The sequence below is a fragment of the Ursus arctos genome, unplaced genomic scaffold (assembly GCF_023065955.2).
Source record: "Ursus arctos isolate Adak ecotype North America unplaced genomic scaffold, UrsArc2.0 scaffold_2, whole genome shotgun sequence".
Taxonomy (NCBI): Eukaryota; Metazoa; Chordata; class Mammalia; order Carnivora; family Ursidae; genus Ursus; species Ursus arctos.
The window spans coordinates 81629055-81645041 of NW_026622874.1; the positions used below are offsets into that span (position 1 = coordinate 81629055).

At 44.3% G+C, this 15987-nt stretch overlaps 1 protein-coding gene across 1 annotated transcript in view; it reads right to left on the bottom strand.

The window, feature by feature from the left end:
* Positions 1-15972, bottom strand: part of DNAH3 (dynein axonemal heavy chain 3) — a 168412-nt gene extending 152440 nt beyond the window's left edge. The window contains exons 1-10 of the mRNA XM_044390223.3: positions 15632-15972; positions 14530-14643; positions 13831-13933; positions 11254-11328; positions 10934-10983; positions 7011-7115; positions 6270-6492; positions 3232-3304; positions 2660-2834; positions 625-814 (exon numbers count right to left, since the gene is read on the bottom strand). Of these exons, the coding sequence (XP_044246158.1) occupies positions 625-814; positions 2660-2834; positions 3232-3304; positions 6270-6492; positions 7011-7115; positions 10934-10972 (805 nt within the window). The 5' untranslated portion in view covers positions 10973-10983; positions 11254-11328; positions 13831-13933; positions 14530-14643; positions 15632-15972. The remainder of the gene's footprint in view (positions 1-624; positions 815-2659; positions 2835-3231; positions 3305-6269; positions 6493-7010; positions 7116-10933; positions 10984-11253; positions 11329-13830; positions 13934-14529; positions 14644-15631) is intronic.
* Positions 15973-15987: the final 15 nt, after the last annotated feature.

Genomic DNA, 15987 nt, shown 5'->3' on the forward strand with positions numbered 1-15987 from the left:
TAGATTTTAAAACTTGGGTAGACCCTTGCTATTCCTAGTGCTGCCCCCGGGGTGAGCAGCATCCAAAGCTCCTGGGAGCTTGTTAGAAATGCAGACTCTCAGGCCCTACCCCAGATCTGTCTAATCAGAATCTGCATTTTTCACAAGATCCCCAAGTTATGTGGATGCACATCAAAGTATAGGAAGTGCTTCCTGGAGTCCATAGTCTCTTGTGGTTCATTCCCCCAAGAGACTATGGACTCCGGGAAGCACTTCCTGTACTTTGATGTGCATCCACAAACTGAGGGCTTCAGAGGGGAGGGGGGTGGGGGAAAGGGAAAGGCGGTGATGGGTATTAAGGAGGGCACGGATTGCATCGAGCACTGGGTGTTATACGCAAATAATGAATCATGGAACACTACATCAAAAACTAAGGATGTACTGTATGGTGACTAACATATCATAATAAAAAATTTTTTTAAAAAGTACAGGAAGGGCTGGTGTCGACATGAGAGATGTAGGGGAGATCATCTGAATGAAAAGGATGACTTTGGCGTTTTGGGGGGAACCAGGGTGGACTATAAGTGAGAGAAAGATGGTGCCCTCCACAAAGGAGCCCCTTGCCCCATTTACACCCAGCCTTACCAATGCTTTTCATGAGGCTACTGTAGTAGTCATTTTCCTTCTCCTTCACCAGGACGATCATCAGGGGTTCCAGGAAGGGACTTGTCAGCAGTGTGTTAGAAATCAGCTTTGAAATCCGATGCATCACTTCATCGTCCTCGGGGGCAATCATGTCTCTTTGGATGCCATTGGTCAAATAGTAATAGTACCTCTTCCATAAACAAACCATCAACAAGACAATGACTATGATTGGTTAACTGTGCCCACCGGCCCACACCTGTCAGCCTCCAAGGGGCCCTGTTCACACAGCACCCGTCCCCATCCTTCACCCGCTACAGTCGGGCTATCTGGGCCCATCACCGCACACCTGCTGCAGTGTGATGGCGGGCAAGTTTTTCCTTGACTCTGGAAGATTCAACCAGAGCCAGAGAGTTCAGTGGGGTATAAAGATGGACTTGTGAAATGCTATGCAGATAGTAACAGTGGAATGAGTACTATACTTTGCAGGCCAGGACGGAGGGAACCTATCTGGTGAACTTTAAGAAGATTAACAAACTCCTCAAATGGACCCAGTAATTCACCCTCCTCACCAACAATAATGGCTTACAAAGCACTTAGATCCTGTGGCTTGCCGCTGCCAGTGAGAGAAAATTCCCCAGAGTCCAAGTGAGACTTACAATACTTCTAATCTGACCATGGGCTTCTGAGTTTAGAAAAGCAACACAAACACACAAACTGAACAAAAATGGCCAATGTGACCTGGTGACTTCAGGAAGTTTTGTTTGTTTTGAGCACTAAGCTGCTGGATGGCTGATTAGTTGTAGAAACGAATAGTTTAAGATGGGATGAGAAGCACGAAGTGTAGGAAATCAGGTTTGACCTTTTGTGACAATTGTCTGTGGTCAGAAGTGGCTGAGCTCACCTTTCTCCAATCTTAAATGGAAGCTCCTTATAGAGAAGAAACTTCCAAACTTCCCTCATTGTAAGAACTGCCTGGGGTGGGGAGAGAGGCTCTTACTAAAATGCAGATCCATGGGCCCTGCTGAATCAGTTTGGAGTTTTTCAACAAGCACCCCAGGTGATTCTTATCTTCAGGCAAGTGTGAGAAATGCTGCCACAAGGACTTTAGTATCACCCAGAGTGGGTCTAAGTTCTAGTTGTGCCTCTTAAAGACTGTGTAACCTTGGGCAAGTTGCTTAATCAAACCTCACCCCAATTCCCACACCTGCACAACAGGAATAATCATAGTACCCAAGTCTCGAATGGGGTCAAGCATCTAGGGGGTTTAGTATGGAATTTTGCCAACAGCTCATACTCCGTTGCTATGACTTTTATTATAAATCATTTTATTATACACACTATAAACTCATAGGCTATTTGCTCTAAAGCTTTGTTCCTCTTCTTTTAAAATAGATTAGAAACTCAAAAGTCTTCCTAGAACCAAGCAGGTAGTGTTAATCAGTGAAAGTTGGCTGGACATAAGAAAATAATACAGAATACCGGACACTCTCACAAACTGGAAAATGTATTTTTCATCTAAAGGAGGTAGATACTTCACAGCTTCAAATATCTTAATTTTTTCAAAAGAGGTTAGAAATCCAGCTTATGTGAGATTTCCCTCATTTTCAAAACACAACCATAGGCCAAATTCAGCCTATGGTAGAGTTGCCAGATAAAATATAGGATGAAGTGAGATATATGTATACATTTAGTATTTCAGTATAATTTTAAAAATTATTCATTGTAAATCTAAAATTCCAATTTAACTAGGTGCCCTGTTTTCTGTTTTGTTTTTCAAAATCTGGCAACCCTAGCTCATGGGTCAGCACATTGCAACCTATGTTCTAAGAGGACCCAAAGTTTTCTAAGACTTACTAAAACAATTGACACACACACACACACACACACACACACACACACGTGTGTTATGGGGTCTGGACTTTGGTATTTTAAAACATTCCCTGAGTGATTCTGCTGTTCTCCCTGAGTTTAGAATCACTGAGATGCCAAGGATAATACTCAGCCAATTGAGAGAAAGGAAGCAACAAGAACGTACCTCTAAGTCTGATTCAGATGGCTGGGTTTCTTTACCTTCTATTTCCATCTCTTGTTGTAACATCACACCAATCTGTTCTTCTGGACTCATTGGCCTGCTTCCTGGAAGGGTCGAAGATATCGCCACCTCCTTCTTTATGGGTGATGAGATTGAGATATTGCAGGCCAGCTTTGTCCTGAAAAGTAGACACAGCTCAGCTCTTGGTTCTCTGCCAAGGTGCTCTGCGTCAGGCCCTACTGTCTCCAAGCTGCTGAGAGTCATTCTGCAGTGCAAGCCCCTCTCCCCTGTGTCATCTACTAGCATGGGTGTGTCCTTCAGTGACAACCTCTAAGCATGGAACACCCATAGGTATGCTAGCATTGGTTTTGCTCAGTTGGTTAATTTAGTTTTATTCAGAGCCTGAAAAAATTGGGTTAAGGGGACTGATGGAAAAAACAACAACAACAACATGAGTTACTTGGAGGCTGAGAATGCTTGGAAATCAAGATACAGAGCATGGCTTTAACGAGACCACAGACTTCTGTCGTTTGGCTTGGTGTCCTGCAATCCCCAACACCCACAGGGACACTTACCTGGTGGGATCCTCTTTGCCTCTAGGGGAGAACTTTCTTTTCTTCTTGTTGGGTTCTGAAGAGTAGTTAGCTGCTAGAACCGTGGAGAAGAAACACATCAGGGATGGCCAGTAGCCTTGGGCCAACCTTTGTCCATAGGGACATGACTCTCAGGACAGTCCCAGAGCATACCAAGGGGAGTAGACTTGGTGCAGTGGGATGAGACAGGAGATGGGCCACCTGGTCCCACATGCACCACTAAACATCTGTGTGACTCTGAAGAAGTAATTTCAACACTCCGGGCCTCAGCTTCCCCAAATATGAAATGGGGCTGCACATACCTTCCATTCATTCATACAACTGACAAGTATGAATAACAGCCTACTTGATTCACTCACTAAACCTGTATGCCCTATTTTCTAAACATTGGAAATTACTGTTTACTGTTTTTCTTTAAATAGGTGCAGACTTCTAAACTTAGTATATTTATTTTAAAGGAAATACTGATTATTACAAATAGAAAAACCAATATCATTTGCAGTAAATACAAGGTAACTACAAATGAATTCAGTAAATGATATAAAACTATATTAGTAAACTATAACTAGATACTGTTACTTGCTTAAGTCTCTAGCCTAAAAAAATTAACAAGTAACAGAGAAGTGTTAAAGACATGATTTTAAATTGATATTTTGGCAGAATCAAAGAGAACTGAAGACTCCTAATCTAGATGTATTCTTTTTTTTTAAGATTTTATTTATTTATTTGAGAGAGAGAGAGCACATGCGCATGAGCAGGGGGAGGGGTAGAAGGAGAGGGAGAAACATACTCCACGCTGAGCAGGGAGCCTGACACGGGACTTGATCCCAGGACTCTGGAATCATGACATGAGCCGAAGGCAGACACTTAACCGACTGAGCCACCCAGGTGCCCCTAGATGTATTCTGAGTTCATACTTCGAGCTCCTCAATCTACTCCAAATACAACAAGAACAGACTCTCTAAAAATTAAAAAGACATTACAATATTCAACAAGATGCTTTTCTATGTGGAACAGAAATGCACAGAGTATGAAGTAAAAATTATAAACTTGGCTTCTGTATCCAAGAGCAGGGAGTAGTTAGGTATTTGATACCTGGGGATCAGAGAATCCAGAAACACTCCATGATTGTAGGGGACTGGCACGAGGCTCAGAGCATAAAGCCAGGACTGAAGCGAGGCTGCCCTACCCGTGAAGACACAGCAGCACTGCCATGCAGATAAATCACAGGTATCCTCAATTCATACGGCAGCCAGAGATAACAGAGAAAGCCTGATAATAACGAGGCCGGGCTTCACACAGCTCAGGGACCACATCTACAAGATTCAAATATCACCTCAGGATGGGAGTCCTAAACCACCAATACAAGGTCTGGTACTAATTTGAGGTGCTAAGACGACAGGTGAAGGCATAAAAATCAGTAAGTCGGATTAAAAAGGATGTGTCAAAAGGGTGCACACTGATTACATTTGTAAGTGAAAACAAGCCAAACTAATCTATGGTAACAAAAATCAGAAAGTGGTTACGCTGAAGTGGGATGGTCTTGGGTAGGGGAGAGAACTCATTGGCAATGAGTATAGGAGAACTGTCTCTAGTGTGGAAATGCCCCATATCCTGTTTGGGTGGTGGCTATGTGGTATAAACAACTGCAACACTCACTGAACTGAACACCTAAGATCTATGCATCTTGTTGTATGTGAATCACACCTCCATAAAAACAATGGAGGGGGGGACGCATGTAGCAAGAAGGGAAAAAACTCTCAACACAAGCCTGCAAACTAAAATCCCCAGAACATTCGAGAAAAATCAATACTAAGAAAGATAGGTAATTAACTCAACAATCAAGGGATTCACAAAGTGAAAATAATACAGCGTTACAAACATTGCCCCAAAATAAATGTTTAAGATCTTCTCAGGAATTGAAAGAGCTATGCCCATAAGAACAAAATGAGAAATTGGCAGGGGTGACACCCATGAGTAGAACCAATTAGAAAATCTGAAAACGTAGAGATATTGCCATGATAATTAAAAAAAAAAATTTATTAGACATTATAAACTCAAGGCTCAAAAGAGTTGAAGAGCAAATTAGTGAATTAGAAGATACATCTGAGGAACTCACCCAGACACAGCAGAGAGAGAAAAATGAAAAATATGAAAATAAGTTTGAGACAGAGGGCAGATGAAGAGTCTCCAACACCCATGTAGTAAGAATTATTGAAGGATAAGCAGATTTAAGTATACCTAGTAGGATTAAATAAATTAATACATATAAAGTACTGTGGTAAGCTGCTTCCAAGATGGCCCCCAATGATTCCTCACCTCCTGGTATCAAGCCTTTGTGCATGTGGGATAGACCTAGTGACTCACTTCTAACAAACAGAATACAGCAAAAGTGATAGGGATGTCACTTCCACAATTAAGTTCCCAAAAGACTGTGGTTTCTGCCTTTTTGGCTCTCTTCTCTCTCTTGTTCTCTCCCTTGTTCCCTCTGAGGGAAGCCAGAAGCCATGTTGTGAGCTGCCGCATGGAAAGGCCCATGTGGCAGGAAACTGATGTCTATGGCCAACAGCCACCAAGGAGCTGAGGACCCGAGTGAGCATGGAAGTGGATCCTTCCCTCGGTGCCTTTAGGTGACTGCAGTTCTGGCTGACACCTTGATTGCACACTTGTGATAGACTCTGAGCCAGAACCATTCAGTTAAGCCATACCCAGATCCTTGCCCCACAGAAACTGTGTGATAATAAATACTGGTTGTTTTAAACCATTAAGTTCTGGGGGTAATTTGTTACGCAGCAATCAAGAACACAAGTGTTTGGTGTGGTAAATGTAAGGGGTGTGGCATATGGTCAAGGTAATGCTAGCTATTACGATCATTCTCATTCCATGGATGAGGAGACTGAGACTCTATGAGGTTATCCAAGTTTAGCTGCAGCAAGCAAAGGAGCCAGAACTAGAACCCAGGACTAAAAATCCCCCCCAATGCCCCATTCTGAGCTGGCATGACACATTGCTACAAATACCTAATGGCAGCCCCTGAACGATCTTTTCCCTAGGGATGTTGACGGTGATCGGCTGGTAAACCTTCAGCAGGTCCTTCAGCTTCAGGTCCTGGGCCATCAGGGAGTAGTTGTTGGCAATGGAGTCGCTGGGTCCACGATAGTGCTGCTGTTCTTTGAAAGGTGCAGCCAGGGTCCACGATGTGCGTTGCATCAAGGGGGGATAAAAACTGTGCGACATGATGGTCTAGAAGGGAAGAAATGCAGAGTAAGACACGGCGAAGGACACCTCTGGAGTAGCTTAAGTTCCACTCACATGGAGACTCAGGGAGTCCCATGTGCCTTATGCTGTTTCTCTCTACAAACTCAGGCAAATCCTTCTTGGATGGTCACCAATCGCACTTCTCTGTCCACGGTGAGCATGATTTCTGATGTCAAGGACAACAGCTGGCTTTCAGTAACAGTATATTTGTGAGTCAGGTAATTTACTTCCATCGTCTTTATTCTTTATGGGCATGGTTATAGTGTAGAAATAATGGAAGATGCAGAAGTTCAGGAAGGTTCAACAGCGCGGCAGGCAAGGGAGAAGGCCGGATCCTAACTCACCTTTGTGTTACTAGATAGCTTTTTTTCCCCACACAGTTGGAGTCTTTCCTGGTAGCAGAAGTGACCCAAGTGCCATTGATCCCACTTGTCAAGTCTGACTCTTTGTCTTCCCGCCCCCCGGGGAGTACGAGCAGAAGAGCAGTAGCCAAGTAGACATACCTGATAGAGTTCAGATGGTTCCTCCTCAGCAGAAGCAGGCAGAGGGGGCAGCTCTGGCCGCATCTGGGAGTGGCTCATGTGATGTATCGAGTCACTCTTGGCAATCTGTGGGAAATGGGAACAAAGCCACTCTTTAGGAATTAGGAAAGATTTCCAAACCTCTAGGTTAGCATGGAGTAAAGAGATCCCCAAGAAAGGGGTTAGGCACCGAGTTCTGCCCACTAAACACCCTTCTCACCCCCGTCCATCCATGGTATAGGTTTTATTTTTTTAATTAGCAGTCTGTCTCTCCTCCAGTGTCTTCTCCTTGGCTACCTCTCTATGAGCGAATTAACATATATTTTTTTCCCCTGGGAAGATTCCCACGTTACCCTATCCTGGGTCATGATTCAAGGGGTTAACTTTAAAAAACGGCCTGTTGCATTTCACAAGTACACAATTCCGAGTAGAAACTGGCTTATGCAGGGCATTGTACTTTCTGTGTGTTTAACACACACATGAGCAACTCTCTGAGCTTCCTGTGAAAAGAAAAAAATATCACTTAAATAGTATGGGTGTCTGAGTCTGCCAATCCATTCAGTGAGTGTGCACTTAGGGGTAACCCTCAGGTAGCGGTGAACTTGTGGCTCCCATGGTCACTCTCAGTTCCCAAGCACCTCTCCTGAGCAGAGCTGAAAGTGACTGCAGTGTTGAGTGATTCTATGTTTCTGTCCTAGGACTCAGGCCCTATGTGTATGACCACTACTTATCTGGGGCTGTGATGGAGAAATATGTCTCAACATAGAGGAGAACTGCAGGGCTGGACTTACTGAGAAGTATTTCAGATGGTTTAAGGGATTTTCAAGGGCACTTTTGACTCTCCATGATTTTTCACCTTAGGCAATGACTTTGGACTGAACTCTGTAAGATGAGACATTCCTGGATTGATTTGATTTACTTGAGTCAGCAAATTATGTCATGCAGGGTAACTGGCAGGGGGTAGGAGATGGGGGGTATATGAAGCAGATGTAAGCCACCCTCATGCCCTAACCAACTGCTCACTGATGACTCAACCTCAGAAAATAGTAACACTAATAACAACACCATCATTATTCCAAATTATTTCATTCTAGGCACTGTATAACCTTGTGAGAGTTTTTTATACCCATGTACAACCTGAAAAAACTAAAGCTCAGAGAATGTAGGTAACACATCCTAGCCACACAGAGGTGCTTTTAAATACACAAGACTCTGCAGCCCAACACATTGGGAACAGCAAGTATCACTATCATGATAAGCTACTTTAGGAAGATGTTGATCTTAAAATTAAATGAAGACCTGAAAACCCATAAATAAAGCTGCACAGTAAGCCTGAGATCTTTAAAAACATACAACAGGCCCACTGGTCTAATCCAGTTATTCTCAAAAACTGTGGCGTATCAGACTCCCCAACAGAACTTCATTAAAAATAGGGTAGGTTGGGCTTCAGTTCAAACTAGATGAATTTGAAACCCACAGACCTTGCTGTTTTTAAAGAATTCACTTTGTTGATTTAAACATCTCTGTTTGTCTCTCTGCTCTTGACCTCAATTTCAAGGATCTAGAAATAGATTATTATCTCCAAGATGATTTTCGCTACGGATATTAATATCAGAGGGCGCCTGGGTAGCTCAGTTGGTTGAGTATCCGATTCTTGGTTTTGGTTCAGGTAATGATTTCATGGGTGGTGAGACTGAGCCTTGAGTTGGGCTCCACGCTCAGTGGGGAGTCTGCTTGAAGATTCTCTCCCTCTGCCCCTCCCCCTACTCATGTGCATGCACGTGTGTGCACATTCTGTCAAATAAAATAAATCCTAAGAAAATTAATATCAGATCTGCACCAATTAGTTGAACAAAATGAGAGAATTCTGGCATTATCCTGAAAGGAACCTGGTCATGCAAAGTAGGTACCACACCATCTGAAGTAGATTCTGCCAACAGCACTTTCAACACTAGGAAGCCGTTTCTGATTTCCTTCAGGACCCTAGATGGACAACATATACTGATTGATAAGCTATGGATGCCTGTTTCTCGTCTTTTAAGCAAGGTTTTGTGGTCAGTGGCAATCTTTCCCTTAGCCTAGCCTTTAAATCTGTTTCAAATAAAAATCTTCATTAAAAGAGCAACAAGCAAACACCACAAACTTTGGACATCTTGAGTAAGTAACCAACAAAAGTGGTAACTAGTAGCTAACCCCCAAACCCTGACCTTTTGCACTCTCGAGGAGGATGTTAACATTACTCAGGAGGAGGTTCCTTGGCCTTCCTGCTTCTGCTCGTGGTTGGAGTAAACCTGACATCAGCCCTGACACCAACTGGGAAGTTACTCTTTCTACCAAGAAGTAGAACACAGCCCTAAGTGGACATAACTGGCTCTTCTCCAATTTCTGTCCATGCTGTGCAATAGGCTGATACCAGACCCTGGCTCCAGGGAAGGCCATGTGACACACGTCTGGCCAATCAGGGCACTCCATCCTCCGAGACACAGTGATTGTTCAGGGACAGGCCTGTGACCTAACCTGGGCTGATGAGAGTCTTCCCGACACTTTCACCAGACCTACTGAGAAAGAGGCACTCTCAATAGCCATCTTTGCCTGATGTGAGAATAAAGCTTTCCTTAAAATAAAGCCAACATAGAAGGAAGCATAACTCCCAGAAGGCGAAAGATGGCTCCCAATGACATCAGCTGGACTCCTGGATCCAATTTGCACTTCTCAGTTACTTGAGCCCAGAGATTCCCTTTTGGGTTTGAGTCAGATTGAATTATATTTATGCTCCCCCATACTGAGAGATGGTCATCCAAGGGGCAGACACAGAGGAAGCTGAATCATCATACAAAGAGATAAGCCATTCTTGGGAAAATAAAGAAAGCAAAACAACATTTTGCAAGAAAGACATGAAGAATTTTATAGAACGTAATAGAGCAGAAGCTCTGAAGAACAAATTAAATTTGAGCTAGTTTATAGGCACAGACTAAGACTTATACACGCAGAGCCATAAATTCCCTGAGAGTAGAAAACATCTCAGTGCATGGGACAGGAAGGAAAACGTGGGATACGCACAGGATCAGCAGATCTAGAAATCAATTCCGGAACAGAACAAAGATACTTTTCTTGATTGACCATACCTGGCTAAGAATTCTCTGTGGCATCTTTAAGGGGAAAGAGATAGTGATTTTTTAAGAACTATCCAGTATGCAAAATCGTTTGTTAAAAACGTTAACGTTTAAGTGTTTTCTCTGGTCAACTCCAGGGAGTTTTCATTTCAATTTAAAATGCTCCTTTGGGCACTTTAGTGTGTGTCAACCTAGTGGATCTTAGCTTTTAAAACCAAGATTCTGACACCTAGATCAGGCAGAACTATTATTTTCAGAGGGCTGATTTCTGACTACACATGTTGTTTGCACATTCTTCTTGGAGGCCATTCCCAAATGCTCATCTGAGGACCTGCTATAACAGAAGCACCCAATTCTTAGTTAAAAATACAGATTTGGGGACCCCACTCCAACCTTTCTGGATCAGAACCTTCAGAAGTGAGGCTAAGTCTCTGTTTTCAAGAGGCTGTCTAGGATATTTTGATGTACACCCAGTGTCGGGAATTGTTGGATGGAAAAGACCATCTAACGGTCTTGGAAGGGAAAGGAAAGGAATAACAGGTGTCTATTCCTAAAATTTTCACAGCAAAACCTGAGGATTTTGAAAAGCCTAATTGAGCAAAAAGCATAATTCAAAGGACACACCATAAAAATGTAGTAAACACACTTGCTCAGTCAAGAGGATCTAACATGACAATTAGTCTATGATTGAAACATTCCCTTCTGGCCCACCCCCCAATTCCCTACATGTTGAAAATACAGGTTAAAAAACAAAACAAAACAAAAGAAATACATCTTAAAATTCACACCTACCTTCTGTGATGAGCAACCCATGTCATTCATGTTGTCCATTCTAATTGAACCTGTTACAAAATGAATAAAGAGCTTTCAGTTTCTCCGGGGACGATCCTCTCCTACCAGTGGCTCTGAAATTCACACTTCCTTACAGCATAATGGGTATGACACAGAAAATGGAACTTTCTAAATGTTCTGAAAGCTCTGTTCACAGGGTTGCCCCTCTGAGGTCATAGACTTCGGCTCCCACCCCTGGTAGAAGAAGAAAGAAAGGGAAGCTAGAGAATGAAGGGAGAGCATTGGGGTTCTGCTGGGCTTTTTGGCTGTGGTTCCAGCACCTCCTGGTCTGACCACTCTTCCCTTCCACTGAGCAGCTCCTCTCTTGGAACTTTTCCAGGAACACACCGAGCTCACTGTAGAGGAAAAATTGAAGCACAGTTACATATTAATACAGAGAAGAGGGAAGAAACACCCCACTAAACAATACCCTGGAAGCCTGAGCTCTTCTCTCTCCTCCTCTCTGGGCTGTCTTAACATTGGAGGTGCTTCCTTGCACCCAGGCCCTGGGGTCCGTAACCAGGCTTCAGCGTCTGTTGCTAAGGAAGGAGGGGCCTCAGCTGTGGCCAGATACAAGACTGGGCTTGACTCAGCTGGTGTCTTCCTTTGCTGGAGGCCTGGCTGGGCAGCAGAAATTGTTGATGACAGAAGGGGAGATGGGAGGGTGTTTAGCAATGATCCGGGAATGTAGAGGTGAGTGGCAATAAAAGACTGTGCCTTTGGTGAGGCCTAAATGCAAACAGCATGGTGGTTAAAGTCTTGGACTGGACACAGCTTGGTTCAGATCCCGCCCTTCCCATTAATTAGCTAAGTGGCTTGAGCAAGTTGCTTAATCTAAGTGTCCTTTTTAAAAGTAAAATGGCAACAATGTGAGCATCCACCTCATAGGGTAGGTTTAAAGGTTTAATGAGATAATGTCTGTAAAGCAATTTGCACAGAGCAGGGGGATGACCAATTCGTCCCAGTTTGCCTGGGACTTTCTGGGTTTTAACTGTAAATCCTGCATCCTGGGAAGCCCCTCAGTCCTCGACAAAGTGGGATGGTTCGGTCACCCAATACCAGAGGCACTCTATACATGTTGTGGCTAACGTAATCCTTATTATAAACACAGAAACACACACACACTCGCACACATGTGTACTTACAGGTTACAATATCAGCTGCTGCCCAAAACATTCAAAGCACGTGTTACTTGGTATCTTTCAAAGTTCTCTCAAAACCAAGTTAGACTTACTGAGCTCCTTTGGGGTGCCATGCTTGCATATCTGTTATTTCATTCAATTTCCCCCCAAACTCCATGTTGTTCCCATTTTATGGATGAGAAAACCAAAACCGAGAAAGATATATAACTTTCCCAAGGTGATGCGACTCCTAAGAAACACTGATCCAATTTGAAGCCTGTCCTCACAACCCGAGTGCAGTGCTCTTTCCACAAAGGACCTGGCCCGAACACAAACATTTCTGAGATCCTACCATGAGCACTGCACAGCACCAAGTACTTCCCTTGCTCCTTTTTCTTACTTCTTCCTCAAAGTTGGTTTCTCCATACTTTCCAAATAACCTCGTGGTGGCTCATCTCTTATATTTGTACTCTCTATCAAAAGACATATAGGTAGAGGCTGCTTTTAGGCAAACAGGCTTGAGCAATGGAATGTAGGCAGGGCCCACGGAGACCCCGTGGTTGAATACAGACAAGCCCATGAGATGACCCACCTCAAAATATCCATAGGCCCTAACTAGCCAATGGGCCACTTACAACCAGGCACAGTTACCAAAAAGGGGAGAATTGTGTATGTCCCCACACCTCCCCACCTTCCTCTTTAAAAACAGCCCCCGCCCACTGCATCCTTGCAAACAGCCTCTCCTCTGTGGTCCCTGTCCCACCCAACACTCCTTTGCGGTATATTCAATAAACTTGTTTCCTTTGTTCTGCCTCAGGTGAGTCCTCTCAACGCCTGTGCCACCTGGTTTCACCCGATCTTTTGGGTAGCCCTATCGAATCGGACGTATACTACATTTAGACGCCATAATATATAGTTTCAAATAGTATCTGGAATGAATGAACTAGTGACGGGGTTTGAAACTTTGGTTTAGACAGAAATGGGGCTACTACCAGGCCTCCTATAATGGGCCATGAAACCCAATGTCCCACAAAAACCAGCAGCTGTAACTCAACAAAGTGAATTAGTAGAAAGGGACTGGTAGGATGCTAATGAGCCTCAAGACCCTGTGGGTGATTAGGAGACATGTCTCCATCTGAAAGTCAGTGTACTTTAATCCACCTGTGTTCAAAAATATCAAAACAATGATTATGGCTTTCATGTATTGAGCTATATGCATCTGCTAGCACTGCGCTAGGCACTTAATGAGTATCATTTCTAAATCTACTCAACAACCCAGAAAATAAATCCAGTTATTATCCCAAGTTTTATAGTTGAAGAAACTGAGACACAGAGAGGTTAAGGAACCTGCCCATAGTCACTCAGCTAGGTCGGTGGCAAAGTTGGGATTTGAACCTGACTATGGATCTGCTCCCTAGCTTCAACCAAAAACCTACATACGGTCTGAAGAAAGATAAAAAAATAAATAAAATATCTACTAAGGAGAATGAAAATGCCATGTCCCCCCCTACACACCCCACTCCAACCCCTGGCCACGTCATCCGCACCAGAATTATCTGATTTAACTTTCTGTTTGATAATTCCCAAGAAGGATGCAGGTTTCAAGTCCCTCAATCCCTCAACTCCAAGTATACAGGGTTGTTAGATAAAACACAGGATGCCCAGTAAAATTAGAATTTCAGGGTAAACAACAAATAATTTTTTAGTGTGAGTATTCAATATTTGGGACATACTTACATTAAAAAAGTTATCTTCACTTTGAACTGCGTGTCCTGGATTTTTACTTGCTAAATTTGGCAATTTGGGGAGAAGTCAGCTAGAGTCTGGGTTGTCTCCATCTCTGTAATATAAACAGCTTAGGGTCTCAGTGTGTTGCTGGGAAATTTTCACACATTTCTTATGCAGATCCCAGTGCTCCTGGCAGGTCTTTCCTAAGACCTGAAATAGTTGCTTAGCCAGAGTAAGTAACCTTTGAAAAGCATAGAAGAGGCTGCACGTTGCTTTGTTTTATTGACCCATCAATGGTCGTCATGAGTCAAGTCCTGATGATATGGAGATAGCTAGGATCCCAGCCATTATGGAAGCCATAATAGGGTGGAGAAGGCAGCCAACACACAAGGGAAAAGCAAAACCTGGCTGTCCCTAGAATGACAGAGGGTGTGTGTGTGTGTGTGTATGTGTGTGGTGCGGAGGAAGTAGAGGATTCACAAAGGCGTCCCTAGATGACACCCTTGAATAAAAATCCTGGGGAAGGCTCCAATTCAGCTTTCCAAAGCAATGCCCAGCAGGGAATAACAGTTGTAGTGTTTTGTTCTAAAGGGTGGGAAAAAAACCCCACAACATTTTCTTAGGTGGGGCACCCATTATACTGCAGCAGAACAAAATGCATGAAGTCACACAGGATTGCCTGAAACTTAAAAATTTAGGGGCATTTACCTGTCCATGTCCTGTCTCCACCATTAGCGCCCCTTTTCTTGGCTGTTGTGGAGTTAGGATCCCGTAGCTTCTTTTTATTATCATTGTCCCAAGCTTACTTCTTCATCCACCAGCCTGTTTATTTGTAGAGATATTAGTTGGTAGAAGACTGTATCACTGAATCTTGAGTTCCTCCTATACTCCAAACAGGTACTAACTTCTTTACAGCTATTTTTGCATCCCTGCTCCCTAAAAGCCTGTGACTGTTTCCCAGGCTGCTATGAACGCGGGTCACAGAGGAAAGGTAGGTCCACAAAGGTCCCTGGATGGAAAAGCCTGAGAACTATGCAGTAGCAGGCCAATGCTCAGGCCTGTCATTTTACAGATGAAACCCAGGCCCGGAGAGGTAACTCACCCAAGGTCACACAGTAAGAGTCAGCCCTGAAATCAGGGCCCAGGACTGTTGGAACACCCCTCCTGCAGCTCATGGTCTTTACCAGTAGCTCTATGGCAGTAGTTTGTGTCGTTGTTGTTGTTGCTTTTAAGATCTATTTATGTATTTGAGAGAGAGAGAGAGAGAGAGAGCAGGGAGAGAGGCAGAAGGAGAGGAAGAAGCAGAACCCCCTACCCCCATTGAGCAGGGAGCCAGAGGCAGGGCTAGATCCCAGAATCCTGGGATCACTACCAGAGCTGAAGGCAGATGATTAACCAACAGCGCCACCCAGGCAGTGGTTAACGGGAAGATTGCGCCCCCTCACAGGACATTTGGCAATGCTTGGGGACATTTTTGGTTGTCACAACTGGGAGGAAGGGGATGACTACTGGCATCTAGTGGGTCGAGGCCAGGGACAGTGCTAAACATTCTACAAAGATAGGGCAGCCCCCCTCAATACAAAATTTTCCCGCCCAAAATGTCCATAGCGCTGTCATTGAGAAACCCTATTCTATGGGCCGGATTTGGGGCCAGGGAACATGTGTCCGGCTCTGACGTGGAACTGAGGGACTTGAGGCTTTTTCAATTATAAAAAATAGAGGAAATTACCGAACCCATCTTTAAGGATCTCGCTGGTTCATGATATCTGCGTGAGAAGTAATGGCTAAAACCTGCCGGTCAGGGCCGTACCTCATCCTTGGGTCTCCTGGGCTCCAGGAATGCTTCCAAAAGAGGTGGTTCAGGTGTAGGTATTTAGGCAGGGGACGCCCTAAGACGCTGCGCAAACCCGTGCTCAAAGGCCAGCCCACCTGTCTCGGCGGTGGCCTGGGCACTCTCACTTCAAGCCAAGAGTGTAGGACGGGCCTCAGCTTCCTCATCTGTAAACTATTCGGGGCCTGTCAGGGTGGCTCCAAAATGCCGAGGGGGAGAGCGCGCTTTGGGGAGCGCGCGGCCAGAGGCCTCGGTGCGCCTTCGCGGGCTCCCGCCAGCCGTGGGCGGGGAGAGCCGCACTCGGCGCAGCTGTGGGAGACATGGGCTGCGGAAGG